We start from the raw sequence: 27,359 nt of genomic DNA, 5'->3' as shown, positions 1-27,359 counted from the left end.
TACAACTCATGGAATTAAAGAAGAAACCACATGGAGATTGGTAAGAGGAGCAGAGATGCAGAAAGTGTTGGTCATACACCTATGTATGGCAAATAAAAATAGGGAGGGATGTCTCAGGACTGAGGAGCCTCAGCTTAGCCCTGCACAAGACACCCCCAGCCCAGGATTCCAGTGCCAGGAAGATAAGTCCCCATAACTTTTGGCTATAAAAACCAGCTTGGATTGAGGTTGTGGAGGACAGAATCTTCTGGAGTCCCAGGCAGTTCCTCTTAAAGATTCCACAGATGGACTTACTCAAACTCACTTCCTCTGAGCTTCAGTGTGGGGGCAGCAGATTGAAAGGCATCAGAGACAGACAGGGAAGAACTGAATTGTCCAGCATCAGGGTGAGAACTGAGAGGGGGGGATCTTTCTCCTAGAGAGAAGTGCTGGCAGAAACCATTGTTTCTTTTCTGATTCCTCCCCCTAAAACACCAACAGGCAGGTGCCATATCTGAAGTTCCATCAGCCTGACTCACACTGTTTGCCCCACCCTGGTGATTCCTTGAGGCACTACACTACCCAGTTTTCAGGCCCAAACAAGCTTTTTTCAGTAGCCTTACCATACAAATGGCTAGTCTTTGCTCATCTTCATATTTTTCTAAATTTTCTCAAGAAGGAGCATCTGATCTCAGCAAGCTCCATACCTAAGTTGCCCCAGGCCTGGTACTAGCAGCAGCTGGTCTTGGTTCACAGCTTGGCCTTACCTGAGTATCTCCAAGACCAGCATAAATAGTGGCCATTTGCATATGACTTTGTTGCTTATGCTCGGTGGCCCTGGGCAAAACATAGGCAGTGGCTGACATTGGACATGCCAATGGCAATTAAGGTTCAACTTCAAGAGGAGTCTGTACACATCCGACACAGTGGGTGCACTTTGAGTATCCAGCTTTGGTGATATGGGAGGCTGTGTACTGGACCCTATAGGACACCTACTACATTAGGTCACTCTGCTAAGCCTGGGAGATATAGAAGCTACCTAATACATAGAAACAAACACAGGGAGGCTGCTTAAATGAGGAGACAAAGAAACATGCCCCAAATGACAGAACGAAGCAAAACTCCAGAAAAAGAGCTAAACAAAATTGAGACAAGCAATCTACTAGATCTAGACTTCAAAACACTTATTATAAGGATGCTCAGTGAACTTAATGAGAACCTCAACAGCATAAAAAAGATCCAGTCAAAAATGAAGTTTACACTAAAATAAAGAACAACTTACTAGAAATCAACAGTAGAGTGGATGAAGCTGAGAATAAAATCAGAAATTTAGAATATAAGGAGGCACAAGCACTCAATCAGAATAGCAAAAGAAAAAAGAATTTTAAAAAATGAAGATATTGTAAGGAATCTCAGGGACAACTTCAAGCATACCAACAATCACATCAGGGGGTTGCCAGAAGGAGAAGAGAGAGACCAAGAAATTGAAAACCTATTTGAAAAAATGACAGAAAACTTCCCTAACTAGGTAAAGGAAATAGACATAAAAGTACAGGAAGCACAGAGAGTCCCAAACAAGATGGATTCAAAGAAGCCCAAACCAAGACACATCATAATTAAAATGGCAAAGGTTAAAGACAAAAAGAGAACCTTAAAAGCAGCAAAATAAATGCAGTTAGTTACCTACAAGGGAGCTCCCAAAAGACCGTCAGCTGATTTCTTAACAGAAACTTTGTAAGCTGGAAGGAATTAGCAAGAATTATTCAAAGTGATGAAGAGCTATGAGCAATGTCTGAGATTTTACTGCCTGTGTTTTTCTAGGATTTTTATGGTTTTGGATCTAATATTTGAGCCTTTAATCCATTTTAAATTTATTCTTGTGTTTGGTGTAAAAAGGTTGTCTACTTTTATTTTTCTGCATGTATCTGTCCAATTTTCCCAACACCATTTATTAAATACACTATATTTAGCCCATTGTATATGCTTGCTTCCTCTATTTAATTAATTGACTATTAAGCTGTGGGTTTATTTCTGGGCTTTCTCTTCTGTTCTATTGATCTATGAGCCAGAACCAAGCTGTTTTGATTACTATGGCATTAGAGTATAGGTTGCTAACTAGTATGATTCCTCAAATTTTGTTCTTCTTTCTTAGGGTCACTGATGCTATTTGGGGTCATTTTTGGTTCCATATAAATTTCTGAAGTATTTGTTCTAGTTCTGTGAAATATGTCATAGGAATCTTGATAGGAATAGCATTGAATCTATAGATTGCTTTGGGTAGCATTGACATTTTAATGATGTTAACTCTCTCCATCCATGAACACAGTATGTGTGTCCATTTATTTGTATCTTCTTCAATTTCTTTCTTCAGTGTCTTACAGTTTCCTGAGTACAGGTCTTTTACATCCTTGGACAGATATTTTGTTCCTAGGTATTTTATTCTTTTTGTGGCAATTGTGATTGAGGTTATTTTCTTAATTTCCTTTTCTGTTACATTGTTATAAGTTCTAGTAGTTTCTTCTTTTTAATTTTTATTTATTTGTTTGTTTATTTATTTTTAGAGAGGGGAAAGAAGAAAGAGAGGGAGAGAAACATCACTGTGTGGTTGCCTCTCACTTGCGCCCCCAACTGGGGACCTGACGTGCAACCTAGTAATCTGCCCTGACTGGGAATCGAACCAGTGACACTTGGCTCGCAGGTCGACGCTCAATCCACTGAGCCGCAGCAGCCAGGGCTTCTAGTAGTTTCTTGATGGAATCTTTGGGGAACGCTCTTCCTAGGAATTTATCCATTTCATCCTGGTTGTCCAATTTGTTGGCATATAAGTTGTTCATCTTTTTTTTTTTTTTTACAATCTTTTATATTTCTTTGGTGTCAGGTGTTACTTCTCATTTATTTATGAATTTATTTATTTAAGTCTTCTCTGTTTTTTTCTTGATGACTCTGGGTAAAGGTTTGCCAATCTTGTCTATCTTTTCAAAGAACCAGCTCTTGGATTCATTGATCTTAAGTATCATTGTTTTTAGACTCTATTTTGCTTATTTCTGCTTTGATCTTTATTATTTCTTTTCTTCTATTCATTTTGGGATTTACTTGTTTTTGTTTTTTGTTTTCAAATTCTTTTAAGTGTAAAGTTAGATGGTTTATTTTAGCTTTTTCTTGTTTTTAAAGATAGACCTATAATGCCATGAATTTATCTGATATATCTCCCCAGGCAAGAGAAACAAATGAAAAAATAAACATACGAGACTACATCAAACTAAAAAGTTTTTGCTGAGCAAAGGAAACCATCAACAGCAACAACAACAACAACAACAACAAAACAGTCCACAGAATGGGAGAACATATTTGCTGGTACAGTTGTTAAGGGGTTAGCATCCAAAATTTATTTTAAAAACTTACAAAACTCAACACCAACAACAAACAAATAATCCAATTAAAACAATTGGCAAGGGACCTGAATAGACAGTTCTCCAAAGAGGACATACAGGTGGCCATAGACAAATGAAAAGATGTTCAATGTCACTAATCATCAGAGAAATGAAAATTAAAATCACAATGAGATAACACCTGTCAGAATGGCTCTCATCAATAAATTAACAAATAACAAATGCTGGCAAAGATGTGGAGAAAGGGGGACCATTTTGTACTGTTGGTGGGAATGCAGACTGGTGCAGCCACTATAGAAAGCAATATGGAGACACCTCAAAAAATTAAAAATGGATCTGGCTTTTGACCCAGTGATCCCAATTCTGGGAATATATCCAAAGGAACCCAGAACACTAATTCGAAAGAACATAAGCACCCCTATATTCATTGCAGTTATTTATAATAGCCAAGATATGGAAGCAGCCCAAGTGTCCATCAGTAGATGAGTCGATAAAATAACTATGGGATATTTACACAATGGAATACCACTGAGCTATAAAAATGAAGAAAATTTTACCCTTTATGAGAGCATGAATGTACCTGGAGAAGATTATGCTAACTAAAATAAGCCAGTCAAAGAAATCAAATACCATATGATTTCACTCATACGTGAAATCTAATGAAATGAACTAACAAGTAAAATAGAGAGAGACTCATAGCAGGATGACAGCTATGGGGGTGGGCAGGTCATGGGGTAGAGGGATGGAGCTAGAAGGGAAAAGGTCTCATGGACATGGACAACAGTCTATTGATTGAAGGCTTGGGGGGGAGGGAAATATAAGGGGGTTAAATGGTAATGCAACAAAAAGTACAATAAAATTTTTAAAGTAAAAGAAAAAGAAAGTAATAAAAAGCAAGGACCTACAGCCAAAAATACTCTACTCAACAAGCTATTTTTTTAGAATTGAAGGACAAAGAGCTTCTCAGACAAGAAAAAGCAAAAGGAATTTATCACCACCAAACCAGTATTATATAAAATATTAAAGGGTCTTCTTAAAAGAAGATAAAAAATGTGAACTATAAAATGGCAATAAATAAATATCTATCAACAACTGAATCTAAAAAACAAACGAGCAAGCAGAACAGAAACAGAATCATAGATACAGGGAACCTTTTGATGGTAGCCAGAGGGAGGAGGGTTTCAGGGGATGGGTGAGAAGGTGAAGGGATTAAGAAGCACAAATTTGTTGTTACAGAATGGTCGTAGGAAATATAGTAACAAAAGAACATATATGCATGGCCCACAGACATGGACACTAGTGTGGAATTGCCTGGGGAAGTAGGAGGGGGTGGTGGTAGATTAGGACAAAGGGGGAAAATTGGAATAACTGTAATAGCATAAACAAATAAAATAAAATTTAAAAAAGGGAAAAAAAGGAACATGTGTCTTGGAAAAAAAAACAAGAGATATATTATACATATAAAAAACACTATATTTTATTGTATAACTCAAAAAGAAGACGAATACATGGTATAGGGAATTATACATGTTTCTAATTAACTTTGATTTATCACAATTTCAATTATTTTATACAGAGTAGAATAGCATAAGATGATTCTATAATCTTCAGAGAATATACGATGATACAAAGCTAATTGTTTGGAAGAAATATATTTTATAGCAGTGGGAAAGGGTAGCTCAACCAGAGAGATCATATTTATGTTACTATTCTTAAGATAAAGTGATACTGACTCATGTAAATATGGGCACATTAGGAAAATAACTTCAATTAGATATCACGATAAATATTAGATCTAGAAATATAATAAATAATCAAGGAAAAAAAGAAAAGAAAACAGACGCATTAGCCCATATATAAAGCTAGTAAATTTGACTGTTTAGGATATTTATCAGTCTAGTTTCACACTTCACAAGATACACAAAAGTAGACTTTAAATTAGGTTTACTAAAACACTTCCATTCCTAGAGATCATTTATGATATAATGTAAGACCAAAGCTATTTTTTCCTTTTCTATCTTAAAAATTTTTGTACCTTCCTGATTTGTCATATACTTGTTATTAAAAATAAATGGTAATTTTTACTTGAAAAAATAACCTAGAAAAGGAATAGGTAATAGTATGCTATTTATTAATGAATGTTTCTCAATAGCTAATTAATAATTTAATATTATTTATTAACTATTGCATATACCTTCTTTAATATTTGGGCAATGTTATTGCCCTTACTGACAAATGAGAAACCAAGTTGGAGTACATTCTTTATGTTGGTTGATTAGCGGTTCATCTCTCTGCCTTAGATTGTCTTTAGGTTCCAGGTGCAGGTGATTATATTGGGCTTCTGTACTGAATCCAGGTCATCCAACACTGAACGCAGCATACAGAAACTGAGCTAGGAAAATATGAATAATGGGGGTGAGGTGGGGACTGGCGGGAGAGCCATTGTTAATGTTTCCATTACAAAATAAGCCAGTAACTAGTACCCACATAAATGAAGTGACAGAGGCACAGAATATATTTGTTGCCCAAGAAAGTTTTAGAAGATGAAAGAGGGTTAAGATAGTTGATGATGGGTGAACATGGATGCACCCCCAAATCACCCCCTTTTCATAAACGCAGGATATATGTTCCGAAATTTTATGCCATTCTTCTGAAAACTTGAACAAAACCATGGGACTCAGAGAGACATGAAGGGGCATTTTGAAATGCCATCTTTCCGTTTTAATGGGAACTCACCCATTAAAGATGGAGGTGGAAAGGAGGTGTGCCGAGTCATATGTTTTAATACTCAGTATTCTTTCTTCCCTAAAACCCAAACATTCAGCTGAGTGCCTTAGGACACATATCTGCTATAAATTCATTTTTTATCTAATTTGTCTGAGATCTAAGCTTCCTATGGAGGTCCAAGATCAAAGGATCTGATTCCTTCTGATGTCGACGCTGACATATAATGTGTGCCGACTTAGTTCTGTCTATAACCTCACAGTGGGAGGCGGTTGGCCTCTCTGGGCACCTTTACTCAGAGCGCTTTCATTTCGGCTAGGGAGGCTGTCAGGTATGTTGATGATTGGAGCTACCATGTAAATAATTCATGGGAGATTTTTTAATGTTTTTGACACCTGCAAAGGAAAGCTACACTGTGTTAGTCTTTTGTGAATAGATGTAGATTTGAAGAATGGGGTAACAGATGTCCAGTGATGAGCTCTCAAAAACACGACAGCAATATCTTCAATGGATTGAAAATAGGTGACTTATAGTGTTTGATTCCCCTTATATAAAGCAGTATTGGTTTTACCAAAGAATAAAAATTCAAAGCCTTTTTTTCTTAAGTTTGTTTTTGTGTGTGCCAATTAGTTATTCTTGTTCTTCGATTATTTGCTGATCTCTATGCATTATGTCTTTTGTTGCTGGTGGGAGCAGTAATTATGGAAATGACACCAAGCTCAGTACTTGGCATAGAAATGGGCATAATAGGAAGACAAAGTTGATGGCAAAAAAAAGTCCCTTCCCTGAAGGAACTCAGCATCCAAAGATGAAGACAAGACTGTCATACAAGGAAATGTGACCAATAAGAAGCAGTTGCACAAGTCAAATGAAAACTCTAGTCAACAAGTATTGGGGCATAAATCAACATAGTTTGAGCTGTCAAGGAACAGTTCTAGGAGTTGAGACCCCATAGGGAAAGTAGTATAACCTGAAGGTTCGCATAGATCTAAGCAAGACAATAATCTCATAGTTAGGTGGCCATGCAGATACATGCTAGACAAAGGATTGTGGAAAAGAAGAGAGAAGATATGAGTCACATGGGTTTAGCAGAATATTAATTGATGCCTAATGGAAACAATAGAAACATGATACTTTGTCTCATTTTACTGCTTTAAATCGAAATGTATTGCATACACGTATTTATATTATTACTGTTACCTTCTCTTTTTCTCACCTCAGGTGCATTCATTGTTAGACTAAATTGACTAGGAAATTAGTACACTTTGCCCCAATAACATGCTGTATAGTGTGATATTAACATAATTATTGTCTTCTAATACAAACCAAGACCAGTCTCAGTAAACTGAGTGATGAGCCTAATACACAGGCTAAAAAACTGTCATTTACATTAGTATAAAAACAGTAGTTAATGAATTTGGTGATGAGCTGTGAGAAAAGCAAGGATGAGAAATGTCAATGTTGGTATTACCACCTACCCTTCCAGAGGTTAGGTTAATTCTCAACTTGTTTTTCACTGTAAAGTACATAAAAGATAACATTCACATTCATGCCATATTCCCATGCATGTACCCAACCACTCTTCTTAACTCCCTATTGCTATCTTTAACTTTACACAATATGATGTGGTGCTTAGAATACAGATTCTGTAAAGTAGGTAAGATCTGCCACTACTTTATTTTGTACTTAGTCTTGGGAAATCACTTAATCTCTCTGCATCTCAATGGGCTGCCTTCTAAAAGAGAGATAATAGTAGCACTTACTTTAGAGGGTTGTTGTAAGGATAAAGATTTTATATATATAATCTTATAAACATCTTCATATGTATATAAACTTAGTGCCCAACATGTGATAATTACTATAATTGATGTGTTATCTTAAATTAATATTAGCCTTTCTCTCTTCAAAGAACACATATTGGGATTAGGATGTTAACATATTCATTAACATATACTACTCTTGAATTTTTTAAATTTTGTTAGAAAAACTGTAATTGAATAAAATTGCTTTTAAAACTAAATTATAATACCCAATTGTTTATAACAAATAAATTGACACATCCCTCAATATTCAATGTAATATGAAAATTAAAAACTCACGAGTTAGGAAATTCTCTCCAGAGGAAGTATTTAGAGAGATGAATAAAAGAAGGCAGAGAGTTTTAAAAGATAGGATGAAAATAATATTTCAGAACTAAGATATGTTGTATGATAGTATGATTCTTACAGGTGGAAAATTAGGTAATTATGGGACAGAATTAAAACATTTGAGTTTAAAGCAGGATGCAGCCAGAGACTAAAGCACTATACAGATATAAAATACTTTAAAGGAGATGTATCTGGTCACTCAGCTGAGAGGATCCACACCCTGTAATCTCATGGTTGATTCTCCTGGCAACCAGCCCCCATCCTAGGTGGGGTCCAAAAGTCACCTTGTTAACATAACAAAAGGTATCTTTACTGCTTTCATGATAGGAAATTCCAAGGGTTTTAAGAGCTCTGTGCTGGAAAGGATTTTTTATTATAAAACATAGTATTGCAGGTAGCTATGAGGATTAAATGACTGAAGCATGGAGAACAGTGCCTAGCAGGGTTAAGTGCTCTATGAGCATTAGGAACTTATTATTATTTATCCAGTTCTTACCATATCACAGGCTCTGGGCAGTGCTTTGCATGACTCATTTCATTTAACCTGCAAACAATCCTATGAGGTAGATGCTGTCATTACTACTGTTTTACAGATGAGGAAACCGCACATTTATTCAGTCAGTATCAGAGAAGGAAAACTCTGACTCCAAAAAACCTCCGCTGCCTTGCGGCATACCTCTTCAGGGGAAAGGCTAAGGGAGTAAACCCCGACAGAAAATCCGGAGCCGGAGTCCCTAAGGCGGTTTGACGTTGTAGTCAACACCGGCAACTCCTGCGGCGCACCTGAAACCAAGCTGTATTGACTCCGTCTTTCCCTTGGACCCTTCAGCTGCGAAGAGAGGGGGCGTCTGCTGCATGGGCAACAGCAGACCCTCCATATCACCCTGCCCAGGCTCTGTAGCTTCAGCTTCACTGGAGAGGACACTCCAGCGTCATCGCAAGATGTCGATTCAACACGGGAGGAGACAGATACCGTGTCACTCCCGAGTTGGACTGCACAGCCATTCTCGGCGGTGCAGATAGACTCTTAAAAAGCTACACCATCGTCTCTCAAGACGGACGGCTGCCGACGATTCAGTCAGTAAGGCATCAAGCAGGACATCTGACTACATTTGTGTCAGGGCAGCCTTGCTCTGAGAAATCATCTGGAGATCACTGTGGGATCCAGCAATGGGTTTATTGAGGGAAAAGGGGGAAGTGGGGTGGAGGGGAGAAGCAACTCCCAGACCAACTCAAGTGCCCGTAGGAGTAAGGGGAATGCTGAGTAAGGGACTGGGTAATGGTGAATGGGGACTCCCAGTCCTCCTTGTGGGCCCATAGGAGTCCCACCCGCACTTCTGCAGGTGCCTTTTTTATACTTGTCAAACACACATTTCAGTAAGGGTGAGTTTGCTTATCAATATATTCAGTGGGTCATTGCTTCCCCCCTAACACCAGGTTAGTTAACATATCAGGCTAGGTCCATTACCATTACCCTGGAAATGGGTTCAGTCCATCAGCATGTCCTTTGTGAACAGCTAAGTCCAGGGCCAGGTTGATCAGTATACATATACCAAAAGTCCAGGTGGGCATTATAGCTGCCTCCATGTTCTGATAACTTGTTTGATTCCAAGCCTGTATTCTTAGCTGTTATGTAATCTAGCTTCTAGGGACCATAAACAACTGTTCTGGTGGTTTCACTCAATTGGATCAGTACAATTCTATTTAATTATAGTTCATTATCCTTTATTAGTCAAGTAACATGATAGGTTAGTCATTAACATATGGCATAATAGTGGTTTTTAAAAGCTCAAGGTATAATTGTTTCCTTCAAAGAATTGAGATAGATAAGGACAAATATGCCCAGATCATCTGTTTATCAGTCAATACCAATGTTGTACTGTTGTTCTTAGTTGAATATTAATTCTCTTGAATAGGAAAATAATATACAAATGAAATGTCAAGGAGGAAAACAATAATTAAAACATGACTGTTAAAATAAAATACATGTTAGTAAGTTGTTAAGAAGCAACCACAGTATTATACAACTGAAGCCCAGAGAGGCTAAGTGACAAAATGAAAGTCATAGAGCCACTTGGCAGGGGTACGGAAGCTCAAATCCTAATTTTTCGACTCCAGTCCAGTGATCCTTTGTACTATTACATAATCACATATGTACACACTCATATGGATACATATTTATTTATTTTAGCTCTACAGAGGTTTATATTCATGTTTTTATAAAATCAAAGATTAAAATTATAAATTTTGCATAATGCCAAAGTATAAGACTGTTTTCAGAGTTCACATTTCTCAATATAACTATTAGCTAACCCACTTGGTAAGGCCAGAATGTTGTCTAGTTTTCATATTTACATCGTCATGGTTACAATAAAAAATTCTTGTTCACTGATGAACATCATAAAAGTGTTTCTCTGGTAAGAATTGATTATCAAACTTTGATTAGATAATTATCATTCATTATAGATTGGGCATGGGATACAGTGGTTCTTTTTAGAAAAAATATATTTTCAAAAATATTTGGAAATCAATAATCTGATTAAACTCAACAACCTTTAATTATTTGGCAATGTTTTTTCAGGAATGCTAACTATGCAACATGTGTAATGAACTGATTAAGAACTAAACTTATCTCTACCCCAACTTCTTTTCTCAGTAGATATGAGGATGAAGATCATGCTGGGCAAGCTGGACCAACTCCCTCACCAGTCAGTAAACGGGGTGTCCAGAAGGAAGATTAGCAACCGTACTGTCCGAAAGGAGGGTGGCAGCCAAGAGGTGGCTGCTGTATCTGCTCCCAGTGTTACCAGGGTCTCATCCCATGGGCACAGCTGCGTTATGAGCTGTCCTGCTCAGCAAATGTACATGCAGGAGACTGGGAACTGGAAGGAGACCCAAGAAGAGTTGCTGAGATACCAGCTAGCAGGCCAAGATCAGTTGCTGCTGCTCTGTCCAGACCTCAGACAAGCGAAGCAGCCACTGCAAGAACAGAGTCGGTTGGACAAGGACAGTAGCAGCTCAGGGCTTTCCCCAAAGAAGAAACTGTCCTGTGGTGCCAACGAGGCATTCTGCCTTCATTCGGTGCATCCAGAAGCTATTCACGAACAGCTGTGATTGAGGAGTGTGGGGGCATTTGGGCTGAAAGTCAGAATGTTCAACATATTTCTGGAAAATGAGCAGGGCATATGAAGCCTGACCTATTTGGACCCTAAGAAGGGAGAATATGGACTCTGAAATCTCTTTTCTTTAACCTTTAAAGCAGAAGACAGTCATAGAAATGCTTGTAGATTGGAACAACGTCAGATATGTGTTTTGTATTTATCATGGATCCTAGTCCAATGCCAGTCAAATAATAGATTCCCAAATATTTGTTAATTTTTTTAACTTGTCTTTAACTAAGCCTGATTTTGCCACCTTAATAACTGTATACCACTTATTTAGAGCAGTAGGGGTTGTTATTAAGCTTACTTCAGGATGACTACCCCCAATTCTTTGGGCTTCTTTTATCAAGGGATCATGATAAGGTTTAGTCTGCTACAATTATTTCTGCAGTGTCATAGCAAAGCATTTTGATAGGAGATCTATCAAAACTTACCTTTCAATTACAAGACAACTTCCTGATTTTTTTTTTTTTTTTACATGCTGATTTTATTTTATGGCTTAAATGGAATCATTATCGGGGAACCCACAGTAAAGCAAACATTAAGTTTGCACCTTTACTTGGCACTAATAGTATTTAAATTGATATTCTTATGGGATTTGCTAAGATTTTAGTTTAGGACAAAAATACAAAAATTGCAAGTTTGGGGAAAGAAATTATCTATAAACTAAAGTTATTTCTAGATAGTTTATTGTATTTGTAACTGGGTTAAATTTACAAATGGAATTTTTTTAAAAAAATGTATTTTAGGAAGACCAGAGATAACCAAGTGGCCAAGTGGATTAGCAGCTAACTCATTTATCAGATAAATGGTTTTTGGAGAAGATATTTCATAGAGCTGATGGCTGGACGAGGTGGGGAAGCGATTATATCATGCGCAGCCCTTGCAGGCTGTACTAGAGGCTCTAATGGAGACCAGAGTAGAGGATCAACTGATGTTAAGCTGGGTAAGGAAGTTAAGGCAATTTTACCTAATTCGTACATTTGCACAGAGCCCATCAGTATTCAAAGTAAAGGATACATTAAGGAGCCTGACTGTTCTTGGCTCTGAATCCAGAAGGCCTCATGCTCCGAAGGAGTAAAGCAAAAACAGTAGAGCTTAGGAGAATTTCCAGAAAGAACTTCCTCCCACTTTTTCCCTAAATATAAACCAGTATTTTCCAGTCTCTGAAAGGTTAAGGGCCTTTTCTATGTTTGAATTAAAACAGAGGAAGGAGAACACACTCTTCTACTGCAGGGTTTTAAATAATGATGCCCTGGAATTAGCCCCATGGAAGATACTGGCAAAAAGTCATCAGCAGCAGGGTATCCACGGGAAAGCATGTCTCACCTTGCCAGGAGCTTCCAGGAAATTTCTTGGCCTCTTTGTTCATGCTTCTGTGTCTATGGACATCTCAAAGCTGCAAGCTGCCCCCCAAAAAAGATAGTAATTCTTTTCTGTGACACAGTGCTGAGTACCAAGGGAGATACATTAGATGTACTTTCAGAGATTTTAATCGACTATCTGTATTTAAGGAGGGCATTGATGGGCAACTGGTCCTTAGACATTTATTCTGGAGGTACAGAACAGCTGTCTGAAGGGTAAATCCCTCTGCTTGGCACTAAGAGTGTTTAAAACAACAACAGAAAAAGTAACTTGAATTCCTTAGGCAGACTATGCCTTCTCTAGTTTAATTAGTCCTTGCTCTAATCTGTTCTTTATCTCATTTTTGCAGTGTCCTAATCTATAAAGTAATTTTGTTTGCAGCCTTTACTTTGGAGTATATATTAGGTCCTTGAAGAGCTGTAATCTCTTTGTACAAAAATGTTTCAGAAGTTAAGGCTTTTGAGGATTTTGCAATGATAGCAGTTTTAGCATTACATACTGAGGCTTTGTCTATACATTCTCCCTTTCACTCTGGTGACTTCTTTCACCACTTCAAATTCCAACCTAGATTTCTTTCCTTAGTTCTATACCATGTATTTAGCTGTCATTAGGTAATCCCATAGCCACTATGACTTAACATGGCCTTAAAGCCTACTCCTTCTCATGTTTTCCCTAACACAATACACCACATCCCTGCACTCAGACCAGAAATCTGGAAATAAATCGTGACTGCGTTCTATCTTACTCTTCCCAAAGGGTCAGCTACCAGCTCTGTTATTTCTACTCCTTCTTAACCTTTCTCCCAAGTTTTACTATTATCCATCCCGATGTGCCATAAGACTGGCCTTTCAGGAAGGCAAGTTTGATTCTATGCCTCTGTTTAGAAACAACTGCAATTAACCTATTAATTCAAGCAAAGCCTGGGATCCCTGTGTTCAGAATTGACTCTTTGGGTTTGAACATCAGCCAGAAACATCTAGAGTAATTGCAGGGCTCTAGCATGTGGAATGCAATTTCAGAGTCTGGCCAGAATCACCCAAACCATAGTTAAGCCCTTCCTCTTTTTCCTTCTCAAAAATTGGGTAAATGCTGGAAGCAAATGAAGCAGCTCTTGGTTTGTTTGTGTCTGGAGATGAGCTGATTAGATAAAGCACCACGATAAGCCAATACTAAGCTTATTAAGACCATTAATATGGGTAACTCAGCAAATATTTCATCATAGTAACAGCCCTTTATTCAAATAAATAATCGAAAAGTATCATGTTCTTTTGTTATTTTAAAGGATCTCTTTCTGTCTCCCATTTCTGATTTTTATGTATGATGTACTCCTTTTCCCCGACATTCAGAACAAACTAAAATTCTAGAGAGTTAAAAAAATGTAAATGGTTATGGTTATTAAAATTGAGAGAAGGAGAATGAAGGGAACTAGGGCTATTTTCACTATCTCTTGGGTTTGAGGGATTGAGTTCAGGGAAGGTACCAGAATTTAACAGAACACGTCTCTCAGAGTAAGACTGAGCCAATCTAATGGTGGTTGTGTGCTGCAGCAGACTTTCCCATATTGTAGCCCAATGAGGCTACTGAGTACCAAGAGGCCTTCAGCTCCCTCAGGGCCCAGTCCTTTCAACATTATTTAGTTGAATGACTCCTTTCCGTCCTACAGTCTAACTCCAAAAGTGCTAAATTACTATACATTGAAATATATATAAACTCTGCAAAAATGAGTATGGGGAAATTGAATGTAAATTATATGCAAATATTATTCAAACAAGTGTCTATAAAATTCAGTAACAGTAAAGGATTTTAATTAATTCTGTCATTTAAAATTCATGAGTTTATTCCATATTTTGTTTCCAGGATTTGTAATGTATAGTGGCAACTTTGAAAGAGCTATATGCAGAAAGAATTATTCCACTGAGTGTAGAACAGTTGATTTCAATCTATACCATAGCACTGTGACTAATTACAGATTGTATTTATGAGATAACTAACATTTCCAGAATGTAATTTGTTATAAAAAAAGATAAAACATTTTTACAAAGTTAAATTAGGTTTAAGTGGTAGAATACACAGATTTGCCTGTTTACAAATATTCTTCTAGCAATTGTTATTTTTAGACCTCAGAGAAGACTGGAAGTTCTTTTCTTGGAACAATTCAAGAAAAAAATAGATTCTACCCATCAATCTGATTGATCTTGAGAAAGAAGATTCATTTAATGCATTTGTAAGACTTTCTAGAATTTACTGCTATTTGAAAGATTGATTTTTTTGATTCTAATATAGGCTTCTTCATATTTCTTCTCATTTTTGTACACCCATTCCAACAAAGTTGTTTGAAAGACTTTTGTTCATGCATTTTATTCTTTCCTCAGTTTTCATTCACTCTACCATGCACTTCACTGTGCCTTCTAACTCTTCCACAGCACAGAGACTGCTCTCAGGACAATCACTAGTGACTGCCATTTTTCCAGTTCTAAAGAACAATTCTCTAGCCTCATTTACATGACATCTTGGAAGCATCTAGATCAGACTTTCTCTTCCTCTTTCTTGCACCACTTTTTTCTCTAGGTTTTTGTGATGACTGTTCTCCTTAATTTACTTTTATATCCCTGGATACCTTCTCAATACACACTAAAGAAATAGATTTTAGCTTTTTATCCCAAATCTTGTGAGACCCTAAAAAGTCAAGTTGAGTCTTTCCAGTCCTTTGACCTAGAGAACTGAAAGCTAACAAATAGGTGGTGTTTTTTACTGTTGTTGTTATTGTTTACCAATTTATTGAGGTGTAACTGATATGTAAAAAGTTGTACCTATTTCATGGATAAGTATACACCCATGAAACTACTACTACCATGGAGGCCATAGACATATCCATCACCTCTAGGAGTTTCCTACCACCTCCTTCCCCTCGTTATTATTAGTATTGGTAGTAAACAAACTAGCATAAGATTGGTCCTCTTAGAAAATTTTAAGTATGAAATACAGTATTGTTAGCTATAGGCACTATGCTATAGAGTAGATCTTTAGAACTCAATTATCTTATAGAACTGAAACTTTATACCCTTTGGCCACCATCTCCCCATTTTTACCTCCTCCTGGTCTCTGGAAATCGCCATTCTACTCTCTGTTTCTATGATTATGACTATTTTAGATTCCACATAAAAGTAAAATTATACATAATTTGTCTTCTTATGTTTGTCTTATTTTACTTAAATAATGTTCTCCAGGTCCATCCTTGTTGTTGAAAATGGAAGGATTTCCTCCTTTTTTAAGATGAAATAATTTTCCACTACGGGCATTGTTTTATGTCACCGAGCATCTGGTATTTTGTTATCCACTATAGAAAACCAATACAGACTATGGTTTCACTGAAAAAAGTGGGTGGGGGGAGCTCAGTCCTTTTCTTTTGTCTTTGCTCCTGTCTTTGGATGGCTTCTTGTCTCTTTTTCAGCTGATATGAATCACTTCCAGTCCCCCAGAAGCTTAACCTACTCATTCAATCCATAGATTCCCCTCAGACAGCACAAGCGCCCCCTATGGGCAGCTGGATCACATCAGCTCCCAGGTGCCTTACCCAGGTTTCCCACCTGCACCCTTGCCCCTTCCAGTGCAGAGGCAGCTAGCTCATGGGTCATCCAGCACAATGGATTTGTTTCAAACACTGGAACTGCAAGGGGAAAACGAGCCAGATTGTTCTTTTTTTTTCTTTCCTCTCTTCTGTCTTTTCATTTCCCAGTGTGTTTCCCCAACTAGATGCTGACAAAAGTTGTTTGCAGCATTCCCATCAGTTCCATGAGTGACAGGAGACTGGTGTCAAGTGAGAAAATGAAATGTAAATTTTATTAAACACCCCCTCTCATCTCTGTGTATCAATCCAGATTCCAGCCGAACATAGCAAATCAAATCCTGTCTCCGCCAGGCCTCGGGGCGCTCAGAGAATCATTCTCCTTAATACCATTCCCTTCTAGTAAAATATTTTTCTGTTTGGTAAATGAAAAATTTAAATGCAAACCCTGTTTTAATCCCAGTAAAAAGTATATCTTCAAAATGAACATTCGAAGGAAGGAGCAAAAAAGAGAAGAAGGAAGATTTGGGGCCAAGGGGAAGGAGAAGAGGGCTGAGAAAACAGAATTGTATTTAGCTGTGTCATGCCTGGTGGCTGTGCATGGATGCATATCCACAGAATAAATGGAGGCATTCTTTGAAAGCTTGGACCATTTATCTACATGCTGTCCTGTCTCAGAGATAATAAAGATCTTAAATCTGATACACTGCCTTGCAATAGCATTAGAAATATAGATGCTTCATTCTGAGTGTGGATATATGGAGTTACTGGCTTACATATGGTTTCTACGAGAGGTGTCTGTGTATACAGAATATGTTCATTAGAGTCCTTAAAAGCATGATTAACTTAAACATTTTTAAAAAGCACACATTGTTTGCACATTAAGATAAAAATAGAGCAAATTAAAATTTGATCCAATAATGAACATTGAAAATAACACTACTACTTTGAATATGCCCTACAATTTATCCATATTCTGCTTAAAATTTTAACTGAAGACTGTAAATCCTGCTTTATGTTTAAAAATAATTTATTTCATCTACATTTTAAATTTTCTCCTTTTAAGTGGGTAAAACTGTTTTTTAAATGGCAACTTGTCAGGAGTGTACTTGTATTTGGACCACCTGTCCTGATTGGCCTGAGAAGGGAGTTTCCTGGCATTTGGGGCTGTCGTGTCCAATCCAGGAAATGCCAGGAATTCTAGTCAAAGCAGAGTGTTATTCACCCTAACATATTACTATTATAAATAACATAAAATAGTAATTTTTCATACCCTAGTAAATTATTAGTATTGTAGATTTTATTTTTGGACATCTTGAGCTAAATGAACTTATAGTTGTATCTGGATGTGATCTCCTTGACTTGATCAAACTTGGCCGAAAGAGTTCAGATTCCAAAACATGTAAGGGCAAAACCCAAGTGTCACCACTGATATCTGAAAAAAGGGCATTCTTAATCTCTCCTTTCCTTGACTTGTGATTAAGCTTTTAAAACATTCTTCCTAAAACAGCTGCAAATAGTCAATATAAAGGGACCTGAGTTTTTCTTTCCAAATACTTAGGGAGGAGGTAGAAGAACACAACTGATACTGCATAATCAAATACCTCTCATTAAGCATAGAGCCCAGCTTAAGTGCATTTCTTCATGAAAATGTCAATCGAGTGATATCCCAAAAGAGGTATATCATTCCTCACTTAGCAGAGGTCTGGCTCCTGAGGTAGAAAGTGTTATATTTAGAATTCAAAGATAGTGTCCTTCTCCCCGGTGCACAAGAAAAAAGTTTATATAGTAATGTAGAAATTTAACTTGAATTATTGTATTTCTACAGTCCTTGATTGCTTAAACACTTTTGATTTCTCAATTGTTCTTTCTTTTTAATATTTTTGCATTCTAGTTAATGAAAATAAAGTATTTTGCTTTAGAAATGGGTATACATTATACAGGGTGAGGCAAAAGTAGGTTAACAGTTGTGAGTACAAGAAACAGAGTTTATTCTTGTATTATTTTCCAGAGGAAAAATTGTAAACCTACTTTTGTCCACCTCTGCATATGTAGAGCATGAAAGCAGGACTAACTCAAAGCAAAATTATGTAATTATTTACATGTGTGTTTGGAGCTTGTGCTGACATTTGTCCTACTTTATTTCTTCCCATTTTAGTCTTGAAATCTTTGGTGCTGCAACCAGCTCATCCAAAAAAGTATTTTGCACTCCGGACCTATCCTTTCTGTAGGCTTTCCATAAAACTTAGCTACCCGGTGACCTATTTGTTCCAGAATTTCTAGACAGTTTCATAGAATAATTCATGCTAGTGTTATAATGATAAAAAAATTACATCTTCTAGAGGGTATTTTCATTCTAACAGATTTCTCAAACTATAGCTTAAAAGAATAGATCTAAACATGGACTTCCAACTACTATAGAAGGCTATTTTGGAGAAGAAACTTCGATAATATGTTAGTGTTCCATTGCTGATATTACCACAGACTTTTTGTTTTAAGACAACACAAATTTATTCTCTAAAAGTTTTGGAGGCCAGATACTTGAAATCAGTTTCACTGGGCTAAAATCAAAAAGTAGTCAAGTCTGGCCCTGGCCGGGTTACTCACTTGGTTGGAGCATCATCCCATGCACTAAAATACTGCAGGTTTGATCCTGTTCAGAGCATGTACCTAGGTTGTGGGCTCAATCCCCTGTCAGGGTATATATGGGAGGGAACAGATCAATGTTCTCTCTCACATCGTTTCTTTGTTTCTCCCCCCTCTCTCTGTCTCTCCCTTCCTCTCTAAAATCAAATAAACATACCCTCTGGTAAATATATTTTTTTAAATGTAGTCAAGACTGGTACCTTCTCAAAGTTCTAGGGGAAAATTGTTTTCCTTGCCTCTTTCAGCTTCTAGTGGCCAGCTGCGTTCCTTGGCTGTGGCCCCTCCTCCATCTTGGAAGCATAGCTCCTGTGTTTACTTCACTTTGACTTCTTGATTCACATCTCATACTATTTTTCTAATCTCTTGCCTCTCTAGGGACTCTTGTAATTACATGTAGGGTCCACCAGAATAATCCTGGACAATCTCCTCATTTACAGGTCCTTAACCTAATCATGTCTGCAGGTCTGTTTTTGCTATGAAAGGTAATGTTCACAGGTTCCGGGGATTAGGATGAGGATAGTTTTCGAGTGGCCGTTAGTCAGTCTACCACAAATAACAGACTCTCTGGCTGTTTATAATGGAAATTGGCTCTGCAAGAATGAAAAGCTCTAGTGATGACAAACCCTACCTCTGCAGGCAGCTGAGCATATAATTTGGGAATTAAAGATGAAGTTGTCCTTGATGATAACCACCACCATCCTGTATGGGGGGTCCCCATTGTAGGGAGAATGGAGAGGTCCTAGAGCAAAACTCATCTGTCCCCTACTCTCTGAAGCCTCCTCCTAGCATTGCTGGAATGGAGGCAGAGGAACTTAAGGAAGCATACCACATACACAAAGATAAAAGTCATTGAGTCTATGTGATTGCAAAGCAAAAGTGGTATGTTTGAAAACTCAAGAAATACAAGAGACAGTATTTCTGATTTTCTTTGTAAGTATAACTCAGGGGAACAATTTTTTAACATAATTCCTGCTGAGTTTTTTTTTTCAGCTGTTTTAGACTTAAGTAGACATGATGATTTCAAAACTGCAGTTAGTTTTCTTCTATCACATCAAGTTTTTTATGTAAGCTTATCTTAATGTGACCACTCTAAGCTAGATCGAGCCTGGATCAAGGGAAGCACTAGTGCTCACCTACTGGCTGAGAGCAAACCTCCCTCAAGTGGGGAAGGGTCGGGGATGACCTTGGAGACCAGCAGCAGGCTATTACTTGTCTAGGCTATTCAGTTACACATGAGACAGTGTGGTGAGAGATTGTATGTCACTCTATATAGTGAATCGTATTCCGAAGTATAGTCCAAGTTCTTGTCTGTATACAATGAGTTAGCAGAACTTATTTTTTTATTTACATACGTACTTATTTTTTTTCCTTCAGATCATGTCTTGTCTGCCTCTGCTATTTCTCATCATAAGTGCCTAAACAACCCTGATTCATTTTGTTGTAACTGTGGCAGTTTCACCATTCTCAGTCAAAGGACAAACATCAGCGCATTCGTCAGGGAAGCCTATTTTGCATATTTTAAAGTAAAACTTAGTGATCAAGATAAGTCTTGGGCCCCTCACAAATTGTGCAAACAGTGTGTTGAGAGTTTACAGATGTGGACGAAGGGAACACGTGATAAGTTGCCATTTGGTATACTTGTGATTTGGCAAGAGCCCAGAGGTCATTCAACTGACTTACTTTTGTATAGTGAAAACATCAGGATATAACAAGAAAAATAAATGTAAAATAGGGTATCCTAGTCTATCATTAGCTATATGCCCAGTGCCTCATTCAGCTGAAATCCCAGAGCCAGTTTTCATTGAAAAACAGGAGTATGGTGAAGAACTAAGTGACTGCAATGATGAAGATTTTGAAATTGAAGATGACTCAGTTCATAAGGGATTTGATCAGCATGAGTTGAATGATTTGGCACAAGATTTGGGACTATCCAATAAGGCTTCAGAACTCCTAGCATCAAGGCTGCACAAGAAACACTTGCTTGAAAAGGTGCGAAGGTATCCTACTTTTGATCAAGAGAAAGTGCATTTCTGCAGTACTTTTGAAGTGACAATGGCTTTGTGTATTGCCATAACATACATGGTTTCATGGAGGAATTGGGAATTCCAGTCTATAACACAACTGAATGGTGACTGTTCATTGATAGCTCAAAGCAGAGCTTGAAGAGTGTCCTCCTCCACAATGGCAATTTATTGCAGTCGCAATTGGACATTCAGTTTGTTTTCATGAAGAATATGAAGACATAAAGAGAGTCATTGATCTGTTGCAATATCTCAAGCACAATTGGATCGTTTGTGTTGACCTTAAAATGGTGTGCTTCCTTCCTGGTTAGCAACGTGGATGCACCAAGTATCCCTGTTTTCTGTGTACGTGGGGCAGCAGAGCTCGTGAGAAGCATTGGGTAGAGTCAAATTGGCCTCCAAAGATCTGACCTCAAACCTGGTGAACCAGACATTCTACATGAGCCACTTATTGAGAGAGAGAACATTCTATTCCCACCTCTGCACATAAAACCGGGTCTCATGAAGCAATTTGTTAAAGCTTTGCCAACGGAAAGAGACTGTTTCAAGTATCTCATTTTGGCATTTCCTAGCTTGTCATTTGAAAAGATCAAATACCTTAATATGCATGTTTGGTAGCAGAACTTTACTACTTGTACACAATTTGACTTACAATAACAATATATAGCCTTTATATAAATAAAACAACTCTAAGTACACAGTATATTCAGGTAATTTTTTCTTTATATATCCTTTGTATGTACATTTTGTATGATTTTGGGGACAAAGGGAGGGTATCCTGTACCTTAAAAACTTGACATGAGAGAGAAAAGCTGGAGTCATTTTTGGATTGAAATGCCAAAAGTTAGTCAAAAACAAGTGTCAGATCTAACTCAATGAAAATTGTGTTCCCCAGTGTAATCTTCCCTTTCTTTCCTTCCACAATTCATGCCCCCTATACATTCTTTGGGGGCCCCAGCAAGTCTACCTATAATCTCTCAGTTTCCAGTGAGCTTTCCCTTGCTTAAGATTGTCTATGATGCCTTCATCATAACACAAGGCCATATGTGGGGATAAGTGGCTGCTGACATTTTAGAGAATATGTCTGTTTCCTCAAAGAGATTATGTACATACTGAGTGCAGAAACCATGTCTTCTTTATCACCGAGTTCTCCACATCACTCTTAATACAGTGACTTAGCAACAGAGTGGATATGAATGTTCAGTGAATGAGTACCGGAAAAAAAAAAATGTTTTCCAAAATCAGACTTAAGGTAAGTTCTGTGCTTTTAACATATTTGTAATTAAATATTTCTAAATGTTTATGATTCTCCTAGGCAATGAGTAAGTGGTGAGTAAATATTTGTTGATTTATTGCTACTTTATGCCCCATAGAAGAAAAACAATTCTGGGTTCACTCTAATGACATTATCTAGCATTATATTTATTATTCCTGAATAGTCTATGCTAAACTTCAGAAAGGAGTTTACAATAATATTTTTCTTCTTTATTTTTCTCCTGAATACTACAAATTAAAAACAAGTACTTTATACATATACCACATGTAAACACCTCTTTAAAACTTAAGGCTAATATAATCATGTGATGCTTTATAAACCATTGGTAAAGATGCAATGGCTTAAAGTCAATAATGTATCTATTTCATTATCACATCTCTTTTAAAATTTTAATTTTATTCTACCTGGTCACTTCATAAAAATATTATTAATGTAGAAAACAAAGAATAATTAAAAGCCTCTTAAATTTTTAGGAAAAAATGATCATGCCTAATCCTTCCCAGAACTGGTAAACATAATAGTTACAACAGAAAAAAATAAACAAAAAATGGTTGCATAAAATTTTTTTCAATATAATCAAATTGGGCCTTCCTCAGAGATGGTGCCAGTTAGGTTCCAGGTTCTAGATCACTGCAATAAAGTGAGTAATTAATAAAGTGAGTCATAATCTTTTTGGTGGCAGAGGGTCTTACCTTCAATTTCTAGAAAAGGCAACATCTGTGAAGCTCAATACAGCCAAGTACAATAAAAGGAGGTAATCCCGTAATGCAAATTAAAACAACAAGATGATGCCAGGTTTCACTTATCTAATCAACAAATCTTTAAAGAAATTATAAGATTTAGTATATGGGAGTACTCTATACTGGCCAAAATTGAGCATAACAAGCATTCCTATACATTATTGGCGTGGATGTCTGTTGGTATGCACTTTATAGAGCACAATTTAAAATTTACATGTATTTGTTTAAGTGACTCAAAAATTAAAATTTTACCTAATATACTGAAAATATATGGACCAAATACACATTGCACTCATATGCCAAAAGAAAAACAAATTCCCAAAACTATTGACAAAAGAGAAATAATTAAATCAAGATGGAATATCCATATAATTAGAAGTTTTGATTCATTAAAAAAATATAAAATGATAATTGCGTAAGAAATCCTTATTTTAAATAAGTTAAACATATAGGATGCAAATAGAGTATTATCTCACGTAAATTTGTGTGTGTATATTTATGCCCATATTCATATATGTTTGTGTATATGTTAATGGGGTTATCTCTGAAAGATGGTTTTACTTTTATTTTTCATTGTCTGCTTTTGTTTTATTCAAACTTACAACATTGAACATGTTACCTTTAATCAAATAAAAATATAGTAAGTTCTATTTAAAAGAGGACAAGAGACCCCAGCCTCAGCACAGATAAACAGATCTTCTCAGTGCCAAGCCTGGAAATGCCCACCTTTGAAAATCCACTTTATACTGACATGCTTCCCTCTTGCCCCACTGTGGGAGAGTCAGTGAAAGAGAACTGAGCATAATCTGCAGCCTGGAGAAGTCACGGACAATATGCCAACCATGAAGACGTCATGGAACCCAAGGCTCCTTGCCAAGCCTCTTATTTCCTTTTTGATTTTTCTTTAAACATAAGTACTCTTGTCCAAAATGTGAATGAATGTGTGTGCTCACCACAGTACAATAGTTTTTCCCACCAGACCAGTCCAGGAAATGTTATTTTAACTACTCTTCTCCTTCCAGTAGCCTGGCTAAGCAGGGATGGATGGAGAAAGCATGTGTTAATGTACAGCAGGCAAGGATGGAAGTGGTAATAAACACAGCATTGACTAGACTCAATATTCCCGATGGTGCCGGGGAGCTGTCCTGGCTTTGGGCTGCCTGAAGGCAGTGGTGATCCCCTGCTTGTCCTGTCTGTCAGTCTATTTGATCTCCAAATGAATTGCTTCTGATAACAGCTATATAAATGCAGAACTGATCTGCTGAGCCTTCTTAAATGAGACTCCTCGCTTTCATCTTCCAGTCATTTCAAAAACTAGATAGACTTGTTAGAGGTTTTAATGGAATGATTTATGTTTTATCTTGCTGGGTCTGAGGCAGCATTTATTTAGTACTAAATTCTTCCCAAGTCTCTACATGAGGGGAGAAACATTTGCACATATGACATTTAGGGTTTTTTTTTTACATAAATAAATTCAACAATATATGTTTTTCAGCTTTATGATGTTCAGTAAAGACAAACTTTATTTTAAGGAAGGAGGGAGGGAACAGAATGGTGGCCATACAAAACATTTTTGTTATCACACTCTTGACAAAGTTGCAGGAAACCAGAAAGGAACAATATCATTTCTCAAAATCTATAAAACAAATCATTAACATTCCCCCACCCAAAGGAAAAAAAAATCACAATTTCAATGAAAACAATGGAAGACAAGTTTTCTTATGGTTTTTCTTATGTTTGCATTATCTATAAGAGAACAATCAATGGAAGCCTAATTGTTTTTGTCTCCTGCATTTCTCTCCTTACACTTCAGTTTCTAATCTCTTCACTTTCACTCCTTTCCCACTGTATGAATGAAGCAAACTCTCTTATTAAGGCAAGTGGAGCATCATTCATAATTCACAAAACTTTTTTAAAGAAGCTTTGCTCACTTAGCACTTGTATGCAATAAGTAAACTTATTGAAAAGGATGTATTTAGAGAGTAAAGACACAACCTAGTGCAATGAGAAAGAAATCAAACTTGATTTCCCTTTCATTAAAGGATCTCTCACTTCGTAAAATAATTCTTATAAAAAGCACAATGCAAATTCTACATGTTTGCATAAATCAAACTATCTAAATGAATTGTGACAACTTACTATTTTTAATTATGATTTTCATTGGGAAAAAATTGTGATTTTTTATTTTTATTTTTATTATTTTTTTAATTTTATTTTTTGGTTATTCAATTATGTGATAGTTTAATATAACACATGATAAACCTTAAACTGAATTTTTCATTGATCACATTGGGTGAAAATGAGATCATTCTCTCATGAAAAACCATAGCAATTTATTTCAATCATTGTACAATGAAGCAACCTGCAATTATAACTTCTTAAAAGTGATATATTATAGAGCAGAGGAAAGAAAATCACTTGGTATGAATTACTTGACATCTCTAAAATATGAAATTAATTTTTTGATAGGTGAGAGAACTTATAATTCAAAAGTGTTAAAACTAACTGGAAATGGATTAAGAAGATTTTTTCTATGTAGTAGGAAAATGCATTCATAACCTATAGAGTGCTTTTACTCTGTAATTTTTTATTGAATCACAAGAGAAGATGAAAGAAGTTTTTTACATGCTTTAACATTTGGTTAAAGCCGCCTAGATTGTAGTCCCAGCATTGAATGCAACAGGTTACAGCTACTGGTGATGATAGATTGCTTCTGTGAATTGTTTTTCTTTTTTACTTTCTACATGTTTATAAAAATTATGAAAAACTTATCAAGTTTTTTGAAACAGTATGCAAGTTACAGGAAAATTGACAAGTTCATATTTTCTTGAAAAAATACTTTATACTAATAATTATAAAAATAATAATTGTAGCTTATAGTGATAAAAATATTTTCCAATGAGGAAAATAAAGTAATGACACAGTTTAATTTCAAATTTTCATATGAGCAAGGTAATAGAATTAACTAAATGCCATACACCTTAGAAACAAAATTATGATGATGTTGCTCGATATTCACTTTGCTGCCTTTTCAATAAGACACCAAATAGTTTATACTTTCTTTTAAGTATAGGCATTTTGATTTAATATAGAATGCCATATAAATAGCCTCAGGAAAGTAGGTTCTTAAAAAGAACAGTATCATTTTATAATCGATAAAGAGGAATAATTATAATAATGACTCTGAAAGGTTTTGTAAATTACAATTTCAAAACCAATCCACTGTGAAAATCAAACCCATTTAATAGAGTGTCTGTTATTAACCCTATGTTATACAATGTGAGGTTTTTGTTGCAAATAATAAATGATAGAGAGAGAGATAGATAGATAGAGAGATATGAGCTGGACAAAACCTTTCCTCACAACTAGATAAAAATATGACAGACCACATGATTTTTTTGTCCTTCCACACTATTAAATAGTTCTGTGTTCCCATCATAATACAAAAACATAGTCTTTGTTCAAAAAAATAAAAGTATCCCATTCAAAACACGAGACAACACTCTAACTTTATTGAAAATAAGAGTCTTCCCCACCTCCAGCTAACTTGCATGGGTGGGCAGTATACCTCATGTGGTTGGCTTCTGATTTCCTTGCTCAACCCTTACTCCTCCTAAGAGGGGCAGGGGCCAAAGTGACACTTTAAAGGAAGAGAGGAAAGTATCTATTAACCAAGTGATGACCTCTAATACTATTAGAACTTGACTTTAACTCTCCCTTGGCCACTCTCCTTGGGAAGATTTTTAAAGCCAATTTTTTTGTGGGCTTGGAAGACAATTCTTAATGGGTTTCTTCTGATTCTGAACATCTCATGAGCAGAGGCACTGACTGCCTTTGTCCTAGACCATCTTTTCAAGGGTGTTTATTATAGGAAGAGCCTAAGAAGAGAGGCATAATGTCTCCCTTCAGATAAAACAATAGGTATGATTACTGCCCAGTAAAAAAGATTTAGATTCCTTGAGCTCATGGTTCCTCTTCTGTAATGCAACCCACTGATCATGTAGCTGTCATCTGACCCCTTTTGCAGTTCCCTATGGAAACCAGGGCTTGGGGAACTAGCACAAGAAAATGCTGATTCTCTGGGTACTGTCACTAATGTGAGTAATAAAGTCCTTGATTTCTCATCCAGGAATCTTATATCTTTTGCTGGCACTCATGAAACTGTGGGAAGCAAACTCACTAGCTTGTAAAAGGGTAAACTCAGACTCTTTACAGTTCTTAACAAGGGGAAATTCTTTGGATCCTCAGAACCTTTTGCTCTGGGAAATCTCTATGTCACCTTTCTATTCTTGTGAGTAATGTAGTCCCTGTGACTTTCTAATCCACCCCCAGTGCCTTATTTTTCA

The 27,359-nt window shown here is 36.6% G+C and overlaps 1 protein-coding gene across 1 annotated transcript in view; it reads left to right on the top strand.

The window, feature by feature from the left end:
- Positions 1-11,794, top strand: part of PKHD1 (PKHD1 ciliary IPT domain containing fibrocystin/polyductin) — a 440,427-nt gene extending 428,633 nt beyond the window's left edge. Inside the window, exon 66 of the mRNA XM_090282575.1 lies at positions 10,899-11,794. Coding sequence (XP_090138701.1) covers positions 10,899-11,353 — 455 coding nt within the window. The 3' untranslated portion in view covers positions 11,354-11,794. The remainder of the gene's footprint in view (positions 1-10,898) is intronic.
- The last annotated feature ends 15,565 nt before the right edge of the window (positions 11,795-27,359 follow it).

Source organism: Furipterus horrens, unplaced genomic scaffold (assembly GCF_987537825.1).
Source record: "Furipterus horrens unplaced genomic scaffold, mFurHor1.1.pri manual_scaffold_6, whole genome shotgun sequence".
Taxonomy (NCBI): domain Eukaryota; kingdom Metazoa; phylum Chordata; class Mammalia; order Chiroptera; family Furipteridae; genus Furipterus; species Furipterus horrens.
This window is presented reverse-complemented; position numbering and strand designations above follow the sequence as displayed.